The 22,893-nt window shown below is 46.8% G+C and overlaps 1 protein-coding gene across 1 annotated transcript in view; it reads right to left on the bottom strand.

Annotated features, from left to right (window-relative positions):
* Positions 1–22,893, bottom strand: part of ICE1 (interactor of little elongation complex ELL subunit 1) — a 372,154-nt gene that overhangs the window by 84,448 nt on the left and 264,813 nt on the right. The window contains exon 17 of the mRNA XM_069219700.1: positions 22,723–22,829. Coding sequence (XP_069075801.1) covers positions 22,723–22,829 — 107 coding nt within the window. The remainder of the gene's footprint in view (positions 1–22,722; positions 22,830–22,893) is intronic.

Genomic DNA, 22,893 nt, shown 5'->3' with positions numbered 1-22,893 from the left:
TAAATTCACTACACCATACCATCCACAAACTAATGGCTTAGTTGAGAGATTCAACAAGACATTGAAGGGCATGATCATGGGGCTCCCAGAAAAACTCAAAAGGAGATGGGATGTCCTCTTGCCATGTCTGCTTTTCGCTTACAGAGAGGTGCCACAGAAGGGAGTAGGATTCTCACCCTTTGAACTTCTGTTTGGTCATCCTGTAAGGGGACCACTTGCCCTTGTTAAAGAAGGCTGGGAGAGACCTCTCCATGAGCCTAAACAGGACATAGTGGACTATGTACTTGGCCTTCGCTCTAGAATGGCAGAGTACATGGAAAAGGCAACCAAAAACCTTGAGGCCAGCCAACAGCTCCAGAAGTTTTGGTATGACCAAAAGGCTGCACTGGTGGAGTTCCAACCAGGGCAGAAAGTCTGGGTTCTAGAGCCTGTGGCTCCCAGGGCACTCCAGGACAAATGGAGTGGCCCTTACCCAGTACTAGAAAGGAAGAGTCAGGTCACCTACCTGGTGGACCTGGGCACAAGCAGGAGCCCCAAGAGGGTGATCCATGTGAACCGCCTTAAGCTCTTCCATGACAGGGCTGATGTCAATCTGTTGATGGTAACAGATGAGGATCAGGAGGCAGAGAGTGAACCTCTCCCTGATCTTCTGTCATCAGACCCAAAAGATGGCACAGTAGATGGAGTGATCTACTCAGACACCCTCTCTGGCCAACAGCAAGCTGATTGTAGGAGAGTCCTACAACAGTTTCCTGAACTCTTCTCCTTAACCCCTGGTCAGACACACCTGTGTACCCATGATGTGGACACAGGAGACAGCATGCCTGTCAAAAACAAAATCTTTAGACAGTCTGACCATGTTAAGGAAAGCATCAAGGTGGAAGTCCACAAGATGCTGGAATTGGGAGTAATTGAGCGCTCTGACAGCCCCTGGGCTAGCCCAGTGGTCTTAGTCCCCAAACCTCACACCAAAGATGGAAAGAAAGAGATGAGGTTTTGTGTGGACTACAGAGGGCTCAATTCTGTCACCAAGACAGATGCTCATCCAATTCCAAGAGCTGATGAGCTCATAGACAAATTAGGTGCTGCCAAATTCTTAAGTACCTTTGACTTGACAGCAGGGTACTGGCAAATAAAAATGGCACCTGGAGCAAAAGAGAAAACAGCATTCTCCACACCTGATGGGCATTATCAGTTTACTGTTATGCCCTTTGGTTTAAAGAATGCCCCTGCCACCTTCCAAAGGTTGGTGAATCAAGTCCTTGCTGGCTTGGAGTCCTTTAGCACAGCTTATCTTGATGATATTGCTGTCTTTAGCTCCACCTGGCAGGATCACCTGGTCCACCTGAAGAAGGTTTTGAAGGCTCTGCAATCTGCAGGCCTCTCTATCAAGGCATCCAAATGCCAGATAGGGCAGGGAACTGTGGTTTACTTGGGACACCTTGTAGGTGGAGGCCAAGTTCAGCCACTCCAACCCAAGATCCAGACTATTCTGGACTGGGTAGCTCCAAAAACCCAGACTCAAGTCAGGGCATTCCTTGGCTTGACTGGGTATTACAGGAGGTTTGTGAAGGGATATGGATCCATTGTGACAGCCCTCACTGAACTCACCTCCAAGAAAATGCCCAAGAAAGTAAACTGGACTGTGGAATGCCAACAGGCCTTTGACACCCTGAAACAGGCAATGTGCTCAGCACCAGTTCTAAAAGCTCCAGATTATTCTAAGCAGTTCATTGTGCAGACTGATGCCTCTGAACATGGGATAGGGGCAGTTTTGTCCCAAACAAATGATGATGGCCTTGACCAGCCTGTTGCTTTCATTAGCAGGAGGTTACTCCCCAGGGAGCAGCGTTGGAGTGCCATTGAGAGGGAGGCCTTTGCTGTGGTTTGGTCCCTGAAGAAGCTGAGACCATACCTCTTTGGGACTCACTTCCTAGTTCAAACTGACCACAGACCTCTCAAATGGCTGATGCAAATGAAAGGTGAAAATCCTAAACTGTTGAGGTGGTCCATCTCCCTACAGGGAATGGACTTTATAGTGGAACACAGACCTGGGACTGCCCATGCCAATGCAGATGGCCTTTCCAGGTTCTTCCACTTAGAAAATGAAGACTCTCTTGGGAAAGGTTAGTCTCATCCTCTTTCGTTTGGGGGGGGGGGGTTGTGTAAGGAAATGCCTCCTTGGCATGGTTGCCCCCTGACTTTTTGCCTTTGCTGATGCTATGTTTACAATTGAAAGTGTGCTGAGGCCTGCTAACCAGGCCCCAGCACCAGTGTTCTTTCCCTAACCTGTACTTTTGTATCCACAATTGGCAGACCCTGGCATCCAGATAAGTCCCTTGTAACTGGTACTTCTAGTGCCAAGGGCCCTGATGCCAAGGAAGGTCTCTAAGGGCTGCAGCATGTCTTATGCCACCCTGGAGACCCCTCACTCAGCACAGACACCCTGCTTGCCAGCTTGTGTGTGCTAGTGAGGACAAAACGAGTAAGTCGACATGGCACTCCCCTCAGGGTGCCATGCCAGCCTCCCACTGCCTATGCAGTATAGGTAAGACACCCCTCTAGCAGGCCTTACAGCCCTAAGGCAGGGTGCACTATACCATAGGTGAGGGTACCAGTGCATGAGCATGGTACCCCTGCAGTGTCTAAACAAAACCTTAGACATTGTAAGTGCAGGGTAGCCATAAGAGTATATGGTCTGGGAGTTTGTCAAACACGAACTCCACAGCACCATAATGGCTACACTGAAAACTGGGAAGTTTGGTATCAAACTTCTCAGCACAATAAATGCACACTGATGCCAGTGTACATTTTATTGTAAAATACACCCCAGAGGGCACCTTAGAGGTGCCCCCTGAAACTTAACCAACTATCTGTGTAGGCTGACTAGTTTTAGCAGCCTGCCACAAACCGAGACATGTTGCTGGCCCCATGGGGAGAGTGCCTTTGTCACTCTGAGGCCAGTAACAAAGCCTGCACTGGGTGGAGATGCTAACACCTCCCCCAGGCAGGAATTGTCACACCTGGCGGTGAGCCTCAAAGGCTCACCTCCTTTGTGCCAACCCAGCAGGACACTCCAGCTAGTGGAGTTGCCCGCCCCCTCCGGCCAGGCCCCACTTTTTGGCGGCAAGGCCGAAGAAAATAATGAGAAAAACAAGGAGGAGTCACTGGCCAGTCAGGACAGCCCCTAAGGTGTCCTGAGCTGAAGTGACTCTAACTTTTAGAAATCCTCCATCTTGCAGATGGAGGATTCCCCCAATAGGGTTAGGATTGTGACCCCCTCCCCTTGGGAGGAGGCACAAAGAGGGTGTACCCACCCTCAGGGCTAGTAGCCATTGGCTACTAACCCCCCAGACCTAAACACGCCCTTAAATTTAGTATTTAAGGGCTACCCTGAACCCTAGAAAATTAGATTCCTGCAACTACAAGAAGAAGGACTGCCCAGCTGAAAACCCCTGCAGCGGAAGACCAGAAGACGACAACTGCCTTGGCTCCAGAAACTCACCGGCCTGTCTCCTGCCTTCCAAAGATCCTGCTCCAGCGACGCCTTCCAAAGGGACCAGCGACCTCGACATCCTCTGAGGACTGCCCCTGCTTCGAAAAGACAAGAAACTCCCGAGGACAGCGGACCTGCTCCAAGAAAAGCTGCAACTTTGTTTCCAGCAGCTTTAAAGAACCCTGCAAGCTCCCCGCAAGAAGCGTGAGACTTGCAACACTGCACCCGGCGACCCCGACTCGGCTGGTGGCGATCCAACACCTCAGGAGGGACCCCAGGACTACTCTGATACTGTGAGTACCAAAACCTGTCCCCCCTGAGCCCCCACAGCGCCGCCTGCAGAGGGAATCCCGAGGCTTCCCCTGACCGCGACTCTTTGAACCTAAAGTCCCGACGCCTGGGAGAGACCCTGCACCCGCAGCCCCCAGGACCTTAAGGACCGGACTTTCACTGGAGGAGTGACCCCCAGGAGTCCCTCTCCCTTGACCAAGTGGAGGTTTCCCCGAGGAACCCCCCCCTTGCCTGCCTGCAGCGCTGAAGAGATCCCTAGATCACCCATTGACTTCCATTACAAACCCGACGCTTGTTTCTACACTGCACCCGGCCGCCCCCGCGCTGCTGAGGGTGAAATTTCTGTGTGGGCTTGTGTCCCCTCCGGTGCCCTACAAAACCCCCCTGGTCTGCCCTCCGAAGACGCGGGTACTTACCTGCAAGCAGACCGGAACCGGGGCACCCCCTTCTCTCCATTCTAGCCTATGTGTTTTGGGCACCGCTTTGAACTCTGCACCTGACCGGCCCTGAGCTGCTGGTGTGGTGACTTTGGGGTTGCTCTGAACCCCCAACGGTGGGCTACCTTGGACCAAGAACTAAGCCCTGTAAGTGTCTTACTTACCTGGTTAACCTAACAAATACTTACCTCCCCTAGGAACTGTGAAAATTGCACTAAGTGTCCACTTTTAAAACAGCTATTTGTGAATAACTTGAAAAGTATACATGCAATTTTGATGATTTGAAGTTCCTAAAGTACTTACCTGCAATACCTTTCGAATGAGATATTACATGTAGAATTTGAACCTGTGGTTCTTAAAATAAACTAAGAAAAGATATTTTTCTATACAAAACCTATTGGCTGGATTTGTCTCTGAGTGTGTGTACCTCATTTATTGTCTATGTGTATGTACAACAAATGCTTAACACTACTCCTTGGATAAGCCTACTGCTCGACCACACTACCACAAAATAGAGCATTAGTATTATCTCTTTTTACCACTATTTTACCTCTAAGGGGAACCCTTGGACTCTGTGTATGCTATTCCTTACTTTGAAATAGCACATACAGAGCCAACTTCCTACACCACTCCCCTGTCCATCATCACCCCACATTAGAGCCCCCTCCTGATAGGTGGTCACCTGGCTAGATGACCAATCCCCCTTTCAGGGCTATTAAAGGGTCTCTCTTGTGTGGGTCCTCAGATTCGACTTGCAAGATTCCAGCAGGACTCCTCTGCAACCTCTACTTCAACTTCTAGCCACAGGATTGGTGACTGGACCCGCCAGGAACCGACAATCTGCATCCATGATGAAGACTCTGCTTGCAATATTGTTTTCACTGCTCCTTCCAGCTTCTGCAACATTTCCCCAGCTGTGCATCGTTTGAGCTCAGCAAGTCTTCAGTCTGCACGAGAAGGAAGAAAAAATCTCCCTTGGAGTGAAGGAATCACTCCCCTGCATCTGCAGACACTAACTGCAACGACGACCGGCTGCGTGGATCTCCTGTCATCCTGAGCTGCGTGGATCCTGCATCACGGGTGGTGGTCCGGAGTAGTACTCTATGTCAGCTGTCCAACTTTGGGGGTGGTAAGCCTTTGCCTTCCCACACAGGACAGTACCCTTGTGCACTGCGTCTCTTGCAGCTACCAAGGCTTGTTGGCATCTATTCCAAGGGATCTTCTTGCTCCGTACTACCCCAGCCCCCGGCACTTCTTCCTGCGACGCATAGCCCTCTGCGTGCTTCTCCAGTTGTGCTGCATGGGCTCCTCTGTGACTCCTGGTTCCTCCTCATCCAGTGGGTCTCGTGTGGGGGCTTCCTCCTCTTCTGCCGACTCTCTGCCTTGCTGAGGGTCCCCCTAGGACTTCCTCAGCGGGAGAGTCCCCCTGAACCTTTCTGGTCCCCGGCAGCTCCACTTTTGCTTCACCACGACTTGTGCCTTTGCCAAGGCTTGTTGGTGGCTTTTCTACGCCACTGACCGAGTGCAATCATCCATCGGGCGTGGGATGTCAAATGCAATCTCCAGGAACTTTTCTCCTGCTCCAAGGGCTGCATTCCTGAATGTCTTCGTCCTACCGTCGACCAACTCCTTTATCCACATCTGGGTGGGTAGTAGCTCCTACTCCTCCTGGACTCTTCTGTGACTTCTGGGCTTGGTTCTCTTCTTCTACAGGCCTTCCTCTTCAGGAATCCACCTCTGGCTTCTTGAAGTCTTGTCTGGGTGTTGCATTTTCTTCATTTTCCTCCTTTTGGGTGGTTTGGGGGAAAACAAGCAACTTACTCCTTTCTACCTGGTCGCTAGGGGGCACTGTGGTACTTACCTTTGGGGTTTCCTAGTACCCCCAGCTCCCCTCTACACATTCCACTTACCTAGGTGGGGGTCCTGTGTTCACATTCCATTTTCTTAGTATATGGTTTGGGTCACTATTGTTTATCTGCATTTGCACTGTTTTCTATCATTTTATTATGCCTATTGCTGATTACTAGTGTTCATATCTAATGTAATACTTACCACTTATTGGAGGGTTGCCTCTAGTACTTTTTGGTATTTGTGTCATTAAAATAAGGTACCTTTATCTTTGTAACACTGAGTGTTTTCTTTCATGTTTGTATGTGCAGTGTGACTACAGTGGTATTACATGAGCTTTGCTGGTCTAAAAGATAAGCCTTAGCTGCTCATTCACAGCTACTTCTAGAGAGCCTGGCTTCTAGACACTGCCTACACTACACTAATTGGGGGTACCTAAACCTTGTAGAAGGTTGAAGTATCTTATGTATCCACCACACACCAGGGCAGCTTCCTACAGGGGTGGACGGAGTTCTGTCCTCCCCATTTCAGATTCGGCAGGGAACACGCCAGGGGTGTTCCCTTATCCCCGTAGCTCTTCACCCTAGCCAGAGCCCCTGATGTGCTTGTTGAGTAGCGACCCTCTAATAGGGGGCTAGAGGTGGGGAAACAGACTGGAGGACAGGGTGGCACTATACGCAGACAATGTCCTGGTGTTTCTGGGTGACTCACCCTCATCGTTTCCTAGGTGCTTGGAGCTATTAGAAATGTACAGGGAGATATCCGGGCTTCTTGTCAATGCCAGTAAGTCAACCCTGGTGGAAGTAAGGGCTACACAGAAGGACGATGTTGGTGCCCCAAATTCCCAGTGCGGAGGAATGCTTTCAAATATCTCGGGGTTCACATCGCCCCGAGTTGGCATGGGTACTAAATCTCCGAGGCTTGACCTCAGACTTAGATTGGGACCTACAGCGTTGGAAGGGTCTGCCCTTAAACCCAATGGGGCGCACCGTTCTTCTTAAAATGATGTGGCTCCCCGCTACCTTTATTTTTTGATGAACTACCCATATCGTACAGCACGGGAGTGGTTCCGATCACCAACATCTAAAAATCACAAATTTCATATGGAACGGTGGGCATCATAAAGTAGCCTTTAATACTGTGTGGAAGTCTCCTTTTGAGGGGGGATTAGGAATTCCAGGCTTATACAGTTACTATCTAGCGCACAGCCTGGTTTCTAGGGGGGCCGGACGACCCCGCTTACTAACTTTAAATCCATTAAGTGGGTTTTAATCGTCTTCTGGGTCTGCTGTATGGGTGCAAAATTTCTGAACAGATGCCCTCATGTACCCTGGTCGCTATGGTTGCTGGAGGGCGGCCCTGCATTTAATAAAATGGGACCTGTGCTTAACTCAAATGACTCCCCTGTGGCGCGGGGAGTGGCTACACCAGCCTACAACACTTAAAGGCTTCCACTGCTAGGATCTAATAGGGATTACCTACTTTGGGGACGTCTATAGAGGGGGTAGCCTTATGTCTTTTCAAGGTCTGTAAGAACAATATGGAATGGACAACACACAATTTGTTCGCTATCTACAAATACGAAATGACCTAGGGGCTCACATTCCCCCATAAACTCACCTCCCTGAACATAATCTGCTGAGAGCTAAGATACTAATGGGGAAGTTTGGCAAAAAAGCAGTATCCCAAATTTACAGGCCATACTTACAAATGCCCCAGATGGCTTGGGCCATCTGAGACAGAAATGGACAAAGTTGGCAACCTAGATGACGACGACTGGCAGGAGGCATCCCTGACTCCCAGGGAACTAGCCACTTCAGCAAGACTGCACATGATACAATTCAATTGTTTTCACGCAAATTGCACAACCCCCGCAAGGCTATTGAAAATATCCCCCACGATGCATCCAACCTGCGCTAGATGCAACCTTCCTGAGGGAGACTTCTTCCATGTGATCTGGAGCTGTCCCTAGATAAGGTCCTTCTGGGAGGGGGATCAGTAAATAGATATCAGAGGTGTTGAGGTGTCCCATGGCTTTGAGCCCCAAAACAGCAATATTGGGACTATTGGAGGAAGTGCGTGGAGAGGATATTTATAGGAGTGGCATGCCCCATAGCTAAAAGAGATACAGACAGTATGTGGAAGCAACCTAAAATTTCATCGATAGCAGGATGGAGGGTGGGGTTAGATTGGTGTGCACATCAAGAAAAGCCGATTTATGCCACCCGAGGTTGCCTGCAGAAGCATGTTTAGAGTATGGGGTAAATGGTGGAGCTATCATAGTGTATTAATGTAATGCTGTTGACAATGCATGTGTACATGGAATGTACTGAGAAACTGATAAGTAGACTTAATGTTGCCAATGTTGGAACATGCGTGTACACTATTTTTCAACAAATAATACAATTTGGTTATATAAAAAGAAAAAAAAAGAAGAGCAAAGCGGGTGAGGCAGAGCAAAGAATGTTGGAAAGATGATGGCTGATGACATCAATATCATGAGAACGTGTATGCTGCCAATCTGCACCCTCACAGAAACACTGCTCCAGCAGCACAACAGCTTTGTAAGGCCCAAGTGCCAAATTCATCATGCTGGAGCCCTGTCTGTTTACGGCCAGAGTACTGACAGCTCAACACAATTGTGCCTTTTTCTCTACTGCAGACCTGTCTCTTTGTATTACCCCAGTGCCTGGCAGAATATTACTTTTGCGACCCAATATCAGGGAAAGGCCTTTCTGCCCACCATGGCTCCCCTTATTTTATTTTCATAAGCCTTCAAGTCTTTTGAAATCGAGTCGTACACTCCAATACACGTATGACTTGCTCACTCCCATGAAAACAGCAATACTTTTGAGAACACCTTGAGAAAGCTTTATGCCCAGCACAGCTAGACCAAAAGACATGTTGGTTGAGTATATCTACACTAAGTTGCTTTGAGTGGGAGTGTTTATTTTTTTGAATCTTATAAAAAACAACCAAGATTAGCGCTCCTAGGAAGTTAACATTTTTTGCATCAGTCACTGGTGAGTGCGACAAACCCTTTCTTACTGCTTGATACCAGTGTTACTACAGTTGCCCAGAACTCTGCATTAGTTTCTACTTGCTCCTTTTATATGAAAATGTGTGAACAATTCTTCCGTATCTCAAAGGAAGTGGCAAAAAGCCTAGTCACTGCAATTATTGGATGCCAAAGGAAATGCCAAACAGTTGTCTTACAAGTGCGGTTAAATACTCATTAACATAGCACCTGCCACATGGAATATGACTATGGTTTACTACTTTTGAGCCAATTCATAAGGCACCTCATTGTGCCTTCTGACACTAAAGCCTGTTTTCATTGTGACAATCTCTTTAGATGAATGCATAAGTCAGATCCTGGGTCCTGTTTTTTTTAATAAGAATTTAGACACTAGAACAAAACAATTTAGATTTTACTGGCAATAATAAATCAGTGCAAAATAACTCAACGACAAACAAGCCTTCGCAAAGTCAATTATTTGGACACTTACAAAACTTTTCAAAGAAAACTTAGGTAAGTGTCAATGCAGTCAATTGAAAGTACTTGGGGCGACCAAATTCAGCAAGGAGATAGTCAAGGGTGCCAGCAAGGTCCCTAGAAACGGTTACCTCCACAGAAGAAGCAGTCCTTTAGTATTTCCAGGCACTTTATCTGCATTGCAATGGATTTCTATGGAGTCGTCCTGATGCAGGCGATGATGGATGCTGAAAATGCTCTAAGGATGCATCAATGTGGGAGGACGCAGTCGATAGGGGTCTTGCTGCAATGATTCTTCGATCCACGAAGATAGTGAGGGTGTCCTGGTTGCAGGGTCGACATCACACGAAATCCTATCGGCCTCTAGTTGTCCGCATTCACAGGCCCATTCTTTCTGGGTCGATAACCTGCCTTGTAAGGGTCCGAGCAACTCTCCGACAGCACCCTTGGGCTCAGTGAACTCATGTGCAACTCTCAGCATCAGATCTTGATCCATGGTGTGCACGGCAGAGGTGGTAGCAACTTCAAGACTTTGGGCTACCAACTTGACCCAGCAGGCCTCAACAGCAGTTGTGTCCCTTTGCTGCCAACAGGAGGCCAGTCAGCTGGCCCTTAAGAGTTCTCTTGGCTTGACTGGACTCTGGAGACAGTTTCACTTTGAGCAGGACACAGAAGGAACAGTCCCTTCTTTTTCTAACCACCAAGTGCAGCAGGTGCTGTTTTTCATGGTGCAGCCTCTCTTTGTTGATCCTTCAGGGCAGTCCTTCTTCCAGGTCAGCTGAGATATAACTTCTGGGTGCCAGGGGTTATCTTCAGAAAGTGCCCTCAGGTTAGGATGCAGTTGGTAGCCAATGGGCTACCAGGTTCTCTCCCTCCTGATGACCACTTCTTGGGAAGTATGGCATTTTGCTATCCCAGGATGCACCACTCTGCCCACTCCCAACATGGCGAGACAACTGACACTAAAAACTCCTTAGCCTACCCCTAGAGGTGTGGCTACCAAAGGGCTACAAGGCACTGGACATAATGGTTTGACCACTGGCTTCTCCTGTCGTGTCCCCATTACCAGCCTGTCTGCCTAAACAACAGAGCGCCCCTATGCTAAGTGTTGCCCATTAAAGGCAATTTCTCCATTGAAGCTGGCCTTTAGACCCAACACCCGTGTGGCTTCCTGCAAGAGGGAGGTAAAACCTCTCTCCCTTGCAGGCCCCTACTGTGCCCTTTCCTGGGAGTCATTACCACATCTCCCCAGGAGGGCAAAAAGTTGTCAGCAGGACAAGCCCTGAGTACATATGAAAACAAGCCCTCAAAACCTTGGGCAACTAAATGAAAATGTCACTTACCCAGTGTACATCTGTTCGTGGCATCAGTCGCAGTAGATTCGCATGTTCTGCAATAGCTCGCCATCTGGTGTTGGGCCGGAGTGTTACAAGTTGTTTTTCTTCGAAGAAGTCTTTCGAGTCACGGGACCGAGTGACTCCTCCTTTTGTCTCCATTGCGCATGGGCGTCGACTCCATCTTCGATTGTTTTTCCCCCGCAGAGGGTGAGGTAGGAGTTGAATTGTAGTAATAGTGCCCATGCAATGGAGTGACTAGGTATGCACCTATTTAAGGTTGAGATGATACATATATAAATAATTGAAGGTAACTTCCAAACTGCTACAGGCTCCCGGGGAGGCGGGTGGGCACATGCGAATCTACTGCGACTGATGCCACGAACAGATGTACACTGGGTAAGTGACATTTTCAGTTCGATGGCATCTGTCGCTGTAGATACGCATGTTCTGCATAGACTAGTAAGCAGTTATTTCCCCAAAAGCGGTGGATCAGCCTGTAGGAGTGGAAGTAGTCTGAAATAATGTTCTTAATACAGCTTGACCTACTGTGGCTTGTTGTGCGGATAACACGTCTACACAGTAGTGCTTGGTGAATGTGTGAGGCGTAGACCATGTGGCTGCCTTACATATTTCTTGCATTGGGATGTTTCCTAGAAAGGCCATGGTAGCACCTTTCTTTCTGGTTGAGTGTGCCCTTGGTGTAATGGGCAGCTGTCGTTTAGCTTTAAGGTAGCAGATTTGGATGCATTTAACTATCCATCTGGCTATACCTTGTTTTGAAATTGGGTTTCCTGCGTGAGGTTTTTGAAATGCAATAAAGAGTTGTTTAGTCTTTCTGATGTTTTTTGTTCTGTCAATGTAATACATTAATGCTCTTTTGACATCTAATGTATGTAGTGCCCTTTCAGCTACGGTATCTGGCTGTGGAAAGAACACTGGAAGTTCCACTGTTTGATTTAGATGGAACGGTGAAATAACCTTTGGCAAAAATTTAGGATTGGTCCTTAGGACGACTTTATTTTTGTGTAGTTGTATAAAAGGTTCCTGTATAGTAAATGCCTGAATCTCGCTTACTCTTCTTAGGGAAGTAATGGCGATGAGAAATGCCACCTTCCAGGTTAGGAACTGTATTTCGCAGGAGTGCATGGGTTCAAAAGGTGGACCCATAAGTCTAGTTAGGACAACATTTAGGTTCCATGAAGAAACAGGTAGTGTTCTTGGTGGTATAATTCTCCTAAGGCCCTCCATGAATGCTTTAATGACTGGTATTTTATATAGGGAAGTTGAATAGGTAGTTTGCAGGTATGCAGATATTGCTGCAAGGTGAATCTTAATGGAAGAGAAAGCTAGGTTAGATTTTTGTAAGTGAAGCAAGTAACCCACTACATGTTCTGGAGTTGTGTGTAATGGTTGTATTTGATTAATATGGCAGTAGCAAACAAACCTCTTCCATTTACTTGCATAGCAGTGCCTGGTGGATGGCCTTCTTGCTTGTTTTATGACTTCCATACATTCTTGGGTAAGTTGTAAGTGCCCGAATTCTAGGATTTCAGGAGCCAGATTGCTAGATTCAGCGATGCTGGATCTGGGTGTCTGATCTTTTGGTTGTGCTGTGTCAACAGATCTGGCCTGTTGGGCAATTTGATGCAGGGTACCACTGATAGGTCTAGCAGCGTTGTGTACCAGGGTTGCCTTGCCCAAGTTGGTGCTATCAATATGAGTTTGAGTTTGCTTTGACTGAGTTTGTTTACCAGGTAAGGAAGGAGAGGGAGAGGAGGAAAAGCGTAAGCAAATATCCCTGACCAGTTCATCCATAGGGCATTGCCTTGGGATTGTTTGTGTGGGTATCTGGATGCGAAGTTTTGGCATTTTGCGTTCTCCCTTGTCGCAAACAAGTCTATCTGAGGTGTTCCCCAGAGTTTGAAATAAGTGTTCAGAATTTGGGGGTGAATTTCCCATTCGTGGACCTGTTGGTGATCTCGAGAGAGATTGTCTGCGAGTTGATTTTGTATCCCTGGTATAAACTGTGCAATTAGGCGAATTTGGTTGTGAATTGCCCAATGCCAAATTTTTTGTGTTAGCAGGCTTAACTGCGTGGAGTGCGTCCCCCCCCTGCTTGTTTAGATAATACATTGTTGTCATGTTGTCTGTTTTGACGAGAATGTATTTGTGAACTATTATTGGTTGGAAAGCTTTTAGTGCTTGAAAAACTGCTAGAAGTTCTAGGTGATTGATATGCAGTTTTGTTTGATGTACGTTCCATTGTCCTTGTATGCTGTGTTGACCGAGGTGTGCTCCCCACCCTGTCATGGAAGCATCTGTTATTACGTATTGTGGCACTGGGTCTTGGAAAGGCCGCCCTTTGTTTAAATTTATGTTGTTCCACCACAGAAGCGAGAGGTAAGTTTGGCGGTCTATTAACACCAGATCTAGAAGGTGACCCTGTGCTTGAGACCACTGTGATGCTAGGCATTGTTGTAAGGGCCTCATGTGCAGTCTTGCGTTTGGGACAATGGCTATGCATGATGACATCATGCCTAGGAGTTGTAATACCATCTTTGCTTGTATCTTTTGTGTTGGATACATGCGTTGTATGATGGTGTTGAAATTTTGAATTCTTTGTGGACTTGGAGTGGCTACTCCTTTTGATGTGTTTATTATGGCTCCCAGGTATTGTTGTACCCTGCGTGGCAGAATTTTGGATTTTGTGAAATTGACGGTGAACCCTAGTTTGAAGAGGGTTTGTATGATATGATTTGTGTGATTTGAGCACTCTATTAACGAATGGGCCTTGATTAGCCAGTCGTCTAGATATGGGAACACATGTATCTGCTGCCTTCTTATGTGTGCTGCGACTACCGCTAGACATTTGGTAAAGACTCTTGGTGCGGTTGTTAATCCGAAAGGCAGTACCTTGAATTGGTAATGTATTCCTTTGAATACAAACCTTAGGTATTTCCTGTGCGATGGGTGTATTGGTATATGGAAATAAGCATCCTTGAGGTCTAAAGTTGCTATGTAGTCGTGCAGTTTTAGCAATGGCAATACTTCTTGTAGTGTGACCATGTGGAAGTGGTCTGATTTGATGAAAGTGTTCACTACTCTGAGGTCTAGGATTGGTCTCAGTGTTTTGTCCTTCTTTGGTATCAGAAAGTACAGTGAGTAAACTCCTGTGTTTATTTGTGTGTTTGGCACTAATTCGATTGCATTCTTTTGCAATAGTGCCTGCACTTCTATCTCCAGGAGATTGGAATGGTGTGTTGTTAAATTTTGTGCTTTTGGTGGTATGTTTGGAGGGAATTGTAGAAATTCTATGCAATAACCATGTTGGATAATCGCTAGAACCCAAGTGTCTGTAGTGATTTCCTCCCATGCTTTGTAAGAATGACCTATTCTTCCCCCCACTGGTGTTGTGTGGAGGGGGTGAGTGACCTGTGAGTCACTGTTTAGTAGTAGGGGCTTTGGGGCTTTGAAATCTTCCTCTATTTCTAGGGAATTGCCCTCCTCTATATTGTCCCCGAAAACCTCCTCTATACTGTCCCTGGTAACTGGACGGTGTGGCTTGTGAGGTGCTGGCTTGTGTGCTTTGACCTCGAAACCCCCCTCGAAAGGGCGTTTTACGGAATGTGCTGTAATTCCCTCTGCTCTGCGGGGAGTAGAGTGCGCCCATGGCTTTGGCAGTGTCCGTATCTTTTTGGAGTTTCTCAATCGCTGTGTCCACTTCTGGACCGAACAGTTCCTTTTCATTAAAAGGCATATTGAGAACTGCTTGTTGAATCTCTGGTTTAAATCCAGACGTTCGGAGCCATGCATGCCTTCTGATAGTTACAGATGTATTAATTGTCCGTGCAGCTGTATCTGCAGCGTCCATGGAGGAGCGGATCTGGTTGTTGGAAATGGTCTGTCCTTCCTCGACCACTTGCTTTGCCCTATTTTGTAAGTCCTTGGGCAGATGTTCAATGAGATGTTGCATCTCGTCCCAGTGGGCTCTGTCATAGCGCGCAAGTAGTGCCTGGGAGTTCGCGATGCGCCACTGGTTTGCAGCTTGTGCTGCGACTCTTTTACCAGCTGCATCGAACTTGCGGCTCTCTTTATCTGGGGGTGGTGCATCTCCAGATGTGTGGGAGTTGGCCCTTTTCCTAGCTGCTCCTACAACAACAGAGTCTGGTGGCAGCTGTGTAGTGATGAAAACCGGGTCCGTAGGAGGCGGCTTATACTTTTTTTCCACCCTTGGTGTGATTGCCCTACTCTTGACCGGCTCCTTAAATATGTCTTTTGCGTGCCGGAGCATACCAGGGAGCATAGGCAGGCTTTGGTATGAGCTGTGGGTGGAGGAGAGTGTGTTGAATAAGAAATCATCCTCGACCTGTTCTGAGTGGAGGCTTACGTGGTGAAATTGTGCTGCTCTAGCCACCACCTGAGAGTACGCGGTGCTGTCTTCTGGTGGAGATGGCTTTGTAGGGTATGCCTCCGGGCTGTTATCTGACACTGGGGCATCGTATAGGTCCCATGCGTCCTGATCTTGGTCACCCTGGCTCATGGTGGTGTGAGCTGGGGAGTGTGATGGAGTTTGTGCTGGTGAAACGTCAATCACGGGCGGAGGAGAGGGTGGTGGTGTAACTCTTTTCACCACTTTTGGTTGTGGTGTTTGTTCCGTCTGGAACTCCAACCTCCTCTTTCTCCTAATGGGGGGAAGGGTGCTTATTTTTCCTGTCCCCTGCTGAATGAAGATACGCTTTTGCGTATGGTCCACATCAGTTGCTTGTAGCTCTTCCTCAAACCTATGCTTCTGCATTTGGGAGGTTAGCGAGTGCTCTTCTGTATAAGAGCCTGAAGCTGGGTCGCTTGCAGTTTGTTTCGGCATGGAAACTTTGTCTGCGTGTTTTTTCGGCTCCGAGGTGACTTTTTTCTTTTTCGGGGCCGAAACCTCTCGGCGTCGATCTGTTTCGGTGCCGCTGTCTCGGCGTCGAGCCGTGTCCACACCGGCATCTCGGTGTCGAGGCTTGTCTCCAGCACTTTCTCGGTCCCGAGAAGGCTGCGTGCCGGTGTCTCGACCGGAGTCGGACGATCTCGGCACTGTTTGGGCCTTTTTCGGTGCCGACGGTCGGTCACCGAATTTATGGGTTGAGCCATGGCCTGGTGGCAGTGGCGTCCCCTGGGCCTTGTAAATGTTTCTCTGTGTGGTTTTCGACGTCTTACTCGCGGTTTGTGTATCGTCGAATCCTTCGGAGTCTGAGTCTTGGATCGAGAAGGTACCTTCCTCTTCCTGTTCCTCGAACTCCCGTTGGGCTGTCGGTGCGGACGCCATCTGAAGTCTTCTGGCTCGACGGTCTCGGAGTGTTTTTCGGGACCGGAACGCACGACAGGCCTCGCAGGTGTCTTCGCTGTGCTCAGGTGACAGGCACAGGTTGCAGACCAAGTGTTGGTCTGTGTAGGGGTATTTATTGTGGCATTTGGGGCAGAAACGAAACGGGGTCCGTTCCATCGGCGTTCTTCAGCACGCGGTCGGGCCGACCAGGCCCCGACGGAGGATCGAAAAACTACCCCGAAGGGCACCGGAGCTCTTCGATCTTCGATGCGGTGTTGAATGTAAGTACGCCGATCCCGAACGCAACAATACCGACGAAAATCTTCCGAAATTAGCTAATTTTCCGTTCCGAAACTTGGAGCGACAGGAACACGTCCGAACCCGATGGCGGAAAAAAAACAATCGAAGATGGAGTCGACGCCCATGCGCAATGGAGACAAAAGGAGGAGTCACTCGGTCCCGTGACTCGAAAGACTTCTTCGAAGAAAAACAACTTGTAACACTCCGGCCCAACACCAGATGGCGAGCTATTGCAGAACATGCGTATCTACAGCGACAGATGCCATCGAACGAAGCAATTTCTGAAGTTGCACTTTGCCCATCAGGGCCACCAAATTTGATTTAACCATTAAATCAGATATAATGCACAGATTCGATCAATACAAACACAACCAACCTTAGCAGTCCAATTCAGAAGTTAGCAGGTCTGGGGTACCAGCCTGTAACTCTTTACTTGCTAGAGGGGCTACTGGCTTTTACATAGTAAAAAACAACAATTTGGTGTTTTTACTGCTGGAACATTTATAACACACAGCGCTCTACCTTAGGACTCATTAGGCCTGCCAAAAGGGTGACTTACATACATTAACAAGCACTTGCAAAGCAATGGGTCTCATGTTTGCTTGCGTTAGAGCTACTGGCATTGTAAATTCTTAACTGGACTTTTCTTGCCGCATACATTGCAAATGAAAAGAAAAACAGTTGACATAAGGGAATTGATTCAAAGCGCCACGGCCACCATGAGCTTGAGCGCTAAGGAGACACACAAAAGTAAAAATAAAAAGGAAAAAGGTTTTCCAAAGAGAGCCGCTTCAAAGCGCCATGGCCAACATGAGCGTGAAGGAGACACAGAAAAGAAAAAATTTAAAGTAAAACAGTTTACATAAGCAAGCTGATTCCAAAGGCTACGGCCACCATGAGATAGCAAGAAGGAGACAGACACAAGGAGGAATAAGTTCGCTCGCAGTCAAACATATCGGCAAACGTGCAATTATCCATGTAACAGAATCAGTCCCCAAGGTGGTGACAAACAGCCCTAAGGAACGACAAAAGTAAAGCATTTACCAATGACAACAAAGGATTTTTGAAAGGCAAGCCTATGGATGAATGAAAGTGATGGGTGTGAGGTGGGCGTGGTTAATAGCCCACAGAGATATCAAAAAGTCATAAAAGCAGCACCAGTGCTCTGCTATGCTCAACCTACAAAGGGAGATTTAGACTTTGCCATTACCTTAAATGTCATTGTAGCAGTTTGAAACCACCCTTCCGTCCTGCAGTGGCAGACTGGGAACCAGGTTCTAACTTGTCCCACTGAGGGTGGCACAGTAAGTGCTGTACTCCCCTAGAAGACACTCTAACTTACAGGCCCTGGGTACCTCTGGTACCATATTAAGGACTTAAAAGTAAGACAGGCTATGCAAATTTGGGACAAGCCAATTCAACATGCATCATTTTAAGGGCCAGATCACATGCACTTAGTCCTGTTTAGCAGGGATTGGGCATTTTAGAGCCTTTACACCAGCACCTAGAAGCCTCAAAACGGGGCCACAATTAGGCAGTAAACCTGCAAAAAGCCTGTTTCCTCACATCATGTATTTTTCTTGTCAGACCACGTAGTGGCCTGGTGGAACTGACTTGATGCAGGTCCATGCCATTGAGGGAAAAATATTTCAAGGAAAACATGCTTTTTGCATGTTTCCCCATATGTTTTGTCCCATTTTGGACTATTAGCTGCTGGTTTTTGACTGAGAGTGCACTAAGGCCTGCCGTTGTCGTGGGTCCATTTTACTTAGTCGCTTGGGTACAGTGAATGATTAGCTTAGAGTTGACGCCTGTGCCCTTTTACCCAGTTATCATACTCTGTTTGTTTTTATTCCTTTTAGTTTTTTAAATACCTTTAGTGGTTTTGTTTTAATTTTATTATCAGCTGCTGTTCTGCGAAAGGGTCATTATCAGTGCTATGGATGACATAGTTAGCATCATGTTCTTTTCCTCGGAATCACAAGAACGCAATGCGAGGCACACTGAATAATATTTTGTATTTCAGGCCCCCTAAAAAACATCTTGTAGGACAAAGGGCACTAAAGGGGGTCCAGCCAGAATTTCCATCCATGCTGCATGCCGGTTTTCAGCTGACCTCAGCGTTTGTATCTTCATGGATGCTGTCTGATGGCCTGAACTTGTACGAAGGTAACGGGGGCGGAGTGTGCTTTTCATGGACACTGTACGGACACGTTTGGATTACATCGCCATGCTCTCGCTTAGGGGATAAAGAGTACGCTTTTAAATAGAAATTTTATACTCATTTCATGACAATATGTTGGGGTTGTTTATATTTACATCTCTAATTTCCACAATACTGATTTTGATGTTTCTCATTAGACTAATTGTTGCAGCTCATTCATTTTTACCATTGATTGCAGTCTTTTCAATAAATGTATTGAAAACTGTCCTGCATCTCTTTTTTTGCCTGTGTTTAAGAGTCTTGTATGTGGAGATAAAAGGATAAGGCTTGTTTCCGCCACAATTTCCCTGACGGGTCTTCAGAGTTCCATGCAAGGCTGCCATAGATCACCTTTACCGGTTGGGTATTGGTGAGGTGCTGCTAGTGAGCTTGGAGAACCGGGAAGACAGCTCGCAACTGGTACAGGAGTGACTCAGTCACCTACAACACAGAGCTCCTCCCCAAATTCAGCAGTCTCGTTGCTATGCAAGAGTCCGTATGACACTGTCCAGTCCTCAGTGACAGTGTTCTTTCCTTTTCAAAATGGTATGTTTATTGGGTGCCCCCAATTAGCACGTGTTGACTTATTTATAAATCCCTAGTATAGGGTACCAAGGGCAGATAAGGTTTGCTGTCACACGAGTGGCAGCACTGATTGTGCCACATTGTGTATGGCAAAGTAAAAACACAACTTTCAGCTACCATTGCAGACAGAAGAGGCTGTACATGCACTGCACACTTAACTTTGCCACTGCCTTTATTGAAAGTCCACTAGTCCCTTAACTATATAAATACGTTTCCTATAAGGTAGGCCTACCAAGCCCTACAGCAAGGAGATGTATATTGTTAAAATAGACATGTATTTTTGATATGTCTATAAAGTAAAGCACTAAAGTGTTGGTGGTTTCTGAGGGCAGTTAAGTAGCTTTATAAGGTAAAGCAAGAGTTAATGGTTGGCACTCCAATGCATCTAACTTCTGTCAGAGGCTCCCTAACTATGCCATGTAAGGTGTCAAATTAAAGGAGACCTCAAATGCGACTCAATGGTGTAGTCGACATTTATGTCCAATTCAATGCTGGCCACTTTTGCAAAAGTTGCCACTCTTTGACCTAGTTATAGTTAAGTTAGTTTATAGAGGCACTGGGACAGAGGTCGGTTTCTGCTCACCTGGGGAGACGTGTGAACAACTCCCAGGTTAGGAACAAAGGCTGTTGTCGAACTGTAGATGTGACACCTCCCACAGGATAGGTTGCAAAGGGTGTTAGCCCAGAAGCCAGGCATTAAAGAGTGATGCCACATTTGAAGGGCCGCTGTGACAAAACTCCCATGCAGGAGGCCTTTTGTTTCTCCTAGACAGGGTAGAGCCACAACCAAGGAAGTGAAAACCAGTTTCAGAACCAGTTTTCCATGGGCATGCAGCCCATGGTCGCCACACCACCCGGACTTGGCTACCAAAGTCCTCACACTCAAGGAAGACTTCAGCCATGTTGGTTGTAGCGTGCAAGCTGCACTCTGGGTTAGCCAGATGCCATACATCACAGGAACTGTGGCATGAGACAAGAGGGGACCTACTAGCCCATTGGCTAGTGACCGGCGTTGTCCCCTCAAGTCACTTTACTGAGATATAATGGGCACCCTGGCACCAGAGGCTTTAGTACTTGATGGATTCCGACCAAGGAAGAGAAGTAGATCGCTTTGCACCCGTTGGAAGCACACAAAGAGAGGTTGTGATGTTGGAGGAACTGCACCTGCTGTACTTTGGGCTTGCGGAGTTTGGACAATGTTCTGGTGCTTAGCTGTAGGAAAAGTTGGTTGCTGGCCCCAATCTGAAGCAGACACTCCAAGGGTCAGTTAGCTGCCGCCCCCAGAACGTCACTGAAGAGATTAAAGCTGGAAGAGCCCAAACCTCATTTATGGTAGCTATCGCAGCTGTTTTGCCACTACCGGATGCCAGCACTTCGATGGACAATTGGGGAATAGCCAGAAGTTGCATCTGAGAGGGCCTAGCCCGTGGGTGTTAGCTGGGACTCGATCTGCTCACCCCAAAGGACACTAGCCTCCACCAAAGGTTTGCACGATGGCCGCTGTGTTGCAAGAATGAAAGGTCTGCATCAATAGCTCTTTGACCCCTTCGTAGAGGACATCATAGGACCCCGAGATCTGTGGCCAGTCGCCCCCACTACCTGTGGACTGGAGAATCAACCGGATGTCACCCCTGTGGACGGCACAGCAACTGGAGTATCCACTGAGCATCCTTAAGCCTGCATCCCTCAGCATCAGGACCACTCCACATAAGTCACTGGCAGTTGTCTTCTAAAGTTTGGAACTCACTTCAAAGACGCTGTGGGGGCTAGGCAACTGTCCAAAGTTTTATTCTGAGACTTCTAGACCTTTAACTCAGTGTCACAAACTCTTACAAAGCTTACAAAGTTTTGACTTGCCAATGCTTGTTTGCCCTTGATGTCAACGTTTTTAAATGCTTTAAAAATGTATCTGATTAAAAATTCATAACAATATGTTAAGTTTGATAAATTATTGTTGTGTCTCTTTCTAGTTTGGTGACTTTTTTTATTCCATTGTTTCGTGCTGTTAAATGATTTATACATCGTTCCTTTGCTAAACCTTGATGCTCTGTGCCATAGCTACCAAAGGGCTGGACTGAAGGTTAAGTAAATAACTGACTGGGCCCAAGGGGAAAAATGTGAGGGTACTGCACGAAAAGGCACCAACCCTATCGTATAACACCCCCATATTCTTAAAATTTCTTCTAGATTCATTCAGTAGATTTAAATCTTAACTGAAATAGATGTACTTGGCTTCACAATGAACTCTACAAGGTTGGGGAATAAGAGTAACAGTGCAGTCCATACAGACTGCATGCATTCACTGGGGCCTCTGACTCATGGATACCAAAAATACGAAATAGTTCACATATTCAGCACTTTGATGAATACTTCACATATAATTAGGGAACGTCAGAAGCAGTCATGTGATATTACAAGGATTTAAGGGGAGAGTCAGTTTCCCAACATGGAAACAAGTTAAAAGGCCTGGACTCTATTATAATTATATTAGAGTCCAGGTCTACTACAACCAACCACTAGAGCAGTGCCGTGACTTGGACGCAGTAGCCACCAATGTCAAATTAAGTACCACTCTGGGGAGCATTTCTAACACCTAACAGGTTTTATCACAGTATTGGTGAGCAGCAAATAAAACATTTGCAGAGCACTTGTCGCAAGACTCATTACACCGTTCCCCTGAAAATTAAACCATGCAAGGTCCGCCAGAATAATAAAATGAAAAATAGCTGGTTGCCTCTTTGGCAGTGCCTTCTTACGCTTGACTCTGCTTCAAAAGAGCTCCCTTTGTTTTTGCAGTAAATTGCTAACCACAGTGAGACTGCTGTTGTAAATGTACCTGGTGGGTATAGGACTCTCCCTTGAGGCTTTCTCAGAATTGGTGTGAATGTGCTCTCATCTCCTAGCTTGAACTTTTCTCTTTTCTAGTGAAGTGAGTGGGTTACTAAAAGGAAAATGATGTTTGATGTGTTTTTATGTAAATCAGTCTTGACTCCTAATGTATAGTCATCGTGGGAGTCTCAGACCCATGACAGAAAACAATTGAAGCTGATGAATCTATGTTGGAGAATACATGTTTTCCGCAGATAAGAACAAATGGATATTTTAGGATTATATTATGTAACTCTCATTATACATACATGCAATCCTTGTGTGCAAGCTACATCAAATCAATGATTACCCAGTATAAAAATGTCATAATGTGTGCATTTTTTATAAAGTAAATACATTACAAATGATCCAACTGTGGAAAAGATTAATACTACTTTCCTGTTAGTGTCTCATTAAAATAGCACCCACATCAAGTGTTACAGCTGAGGATCTAGGACACTCGCACGCTACTTGTCGCTTTGTAACAAGTCTAAGAATGAGGAGAGTGCAGTGTTAATAGCAAAATTATAGAAAATAAACAGAAAATGCTCACCAATTAACCGGAGCACTGCTGCAACAGTAATATCAGAAATAAATGTCACATTGAGACACCCCTTTTTGTATTTCACCCACTTATCCATAATGGGCCAGAGCTCCTTGCTAGAAAAAGAACAAATAAATGGTTAGTATGTTAAAACAGCTTTCATTCCTGTATGACTGCAGT

This window comes from Pleurodeles waltl, chromosome 2_2, assembly GCF_031143425.1.
Source record: "Pleurodeles waltl isolate 20211129_DDA chromosome 2_2, aPleWal1.hap1.20221129, whole genome shotgun sequence".
NCBI classification, from domain to species: Eukaryota; Metazoa; Chordata; class Amphibia; order Caudata; family Salamandridae; genus Pleurodeles; species Pleurodeles waltl.
Note: the sequence above shows the minus strand (reverse complement) of the source record. Positions and strands in the feature narration are given on the sequence as shown.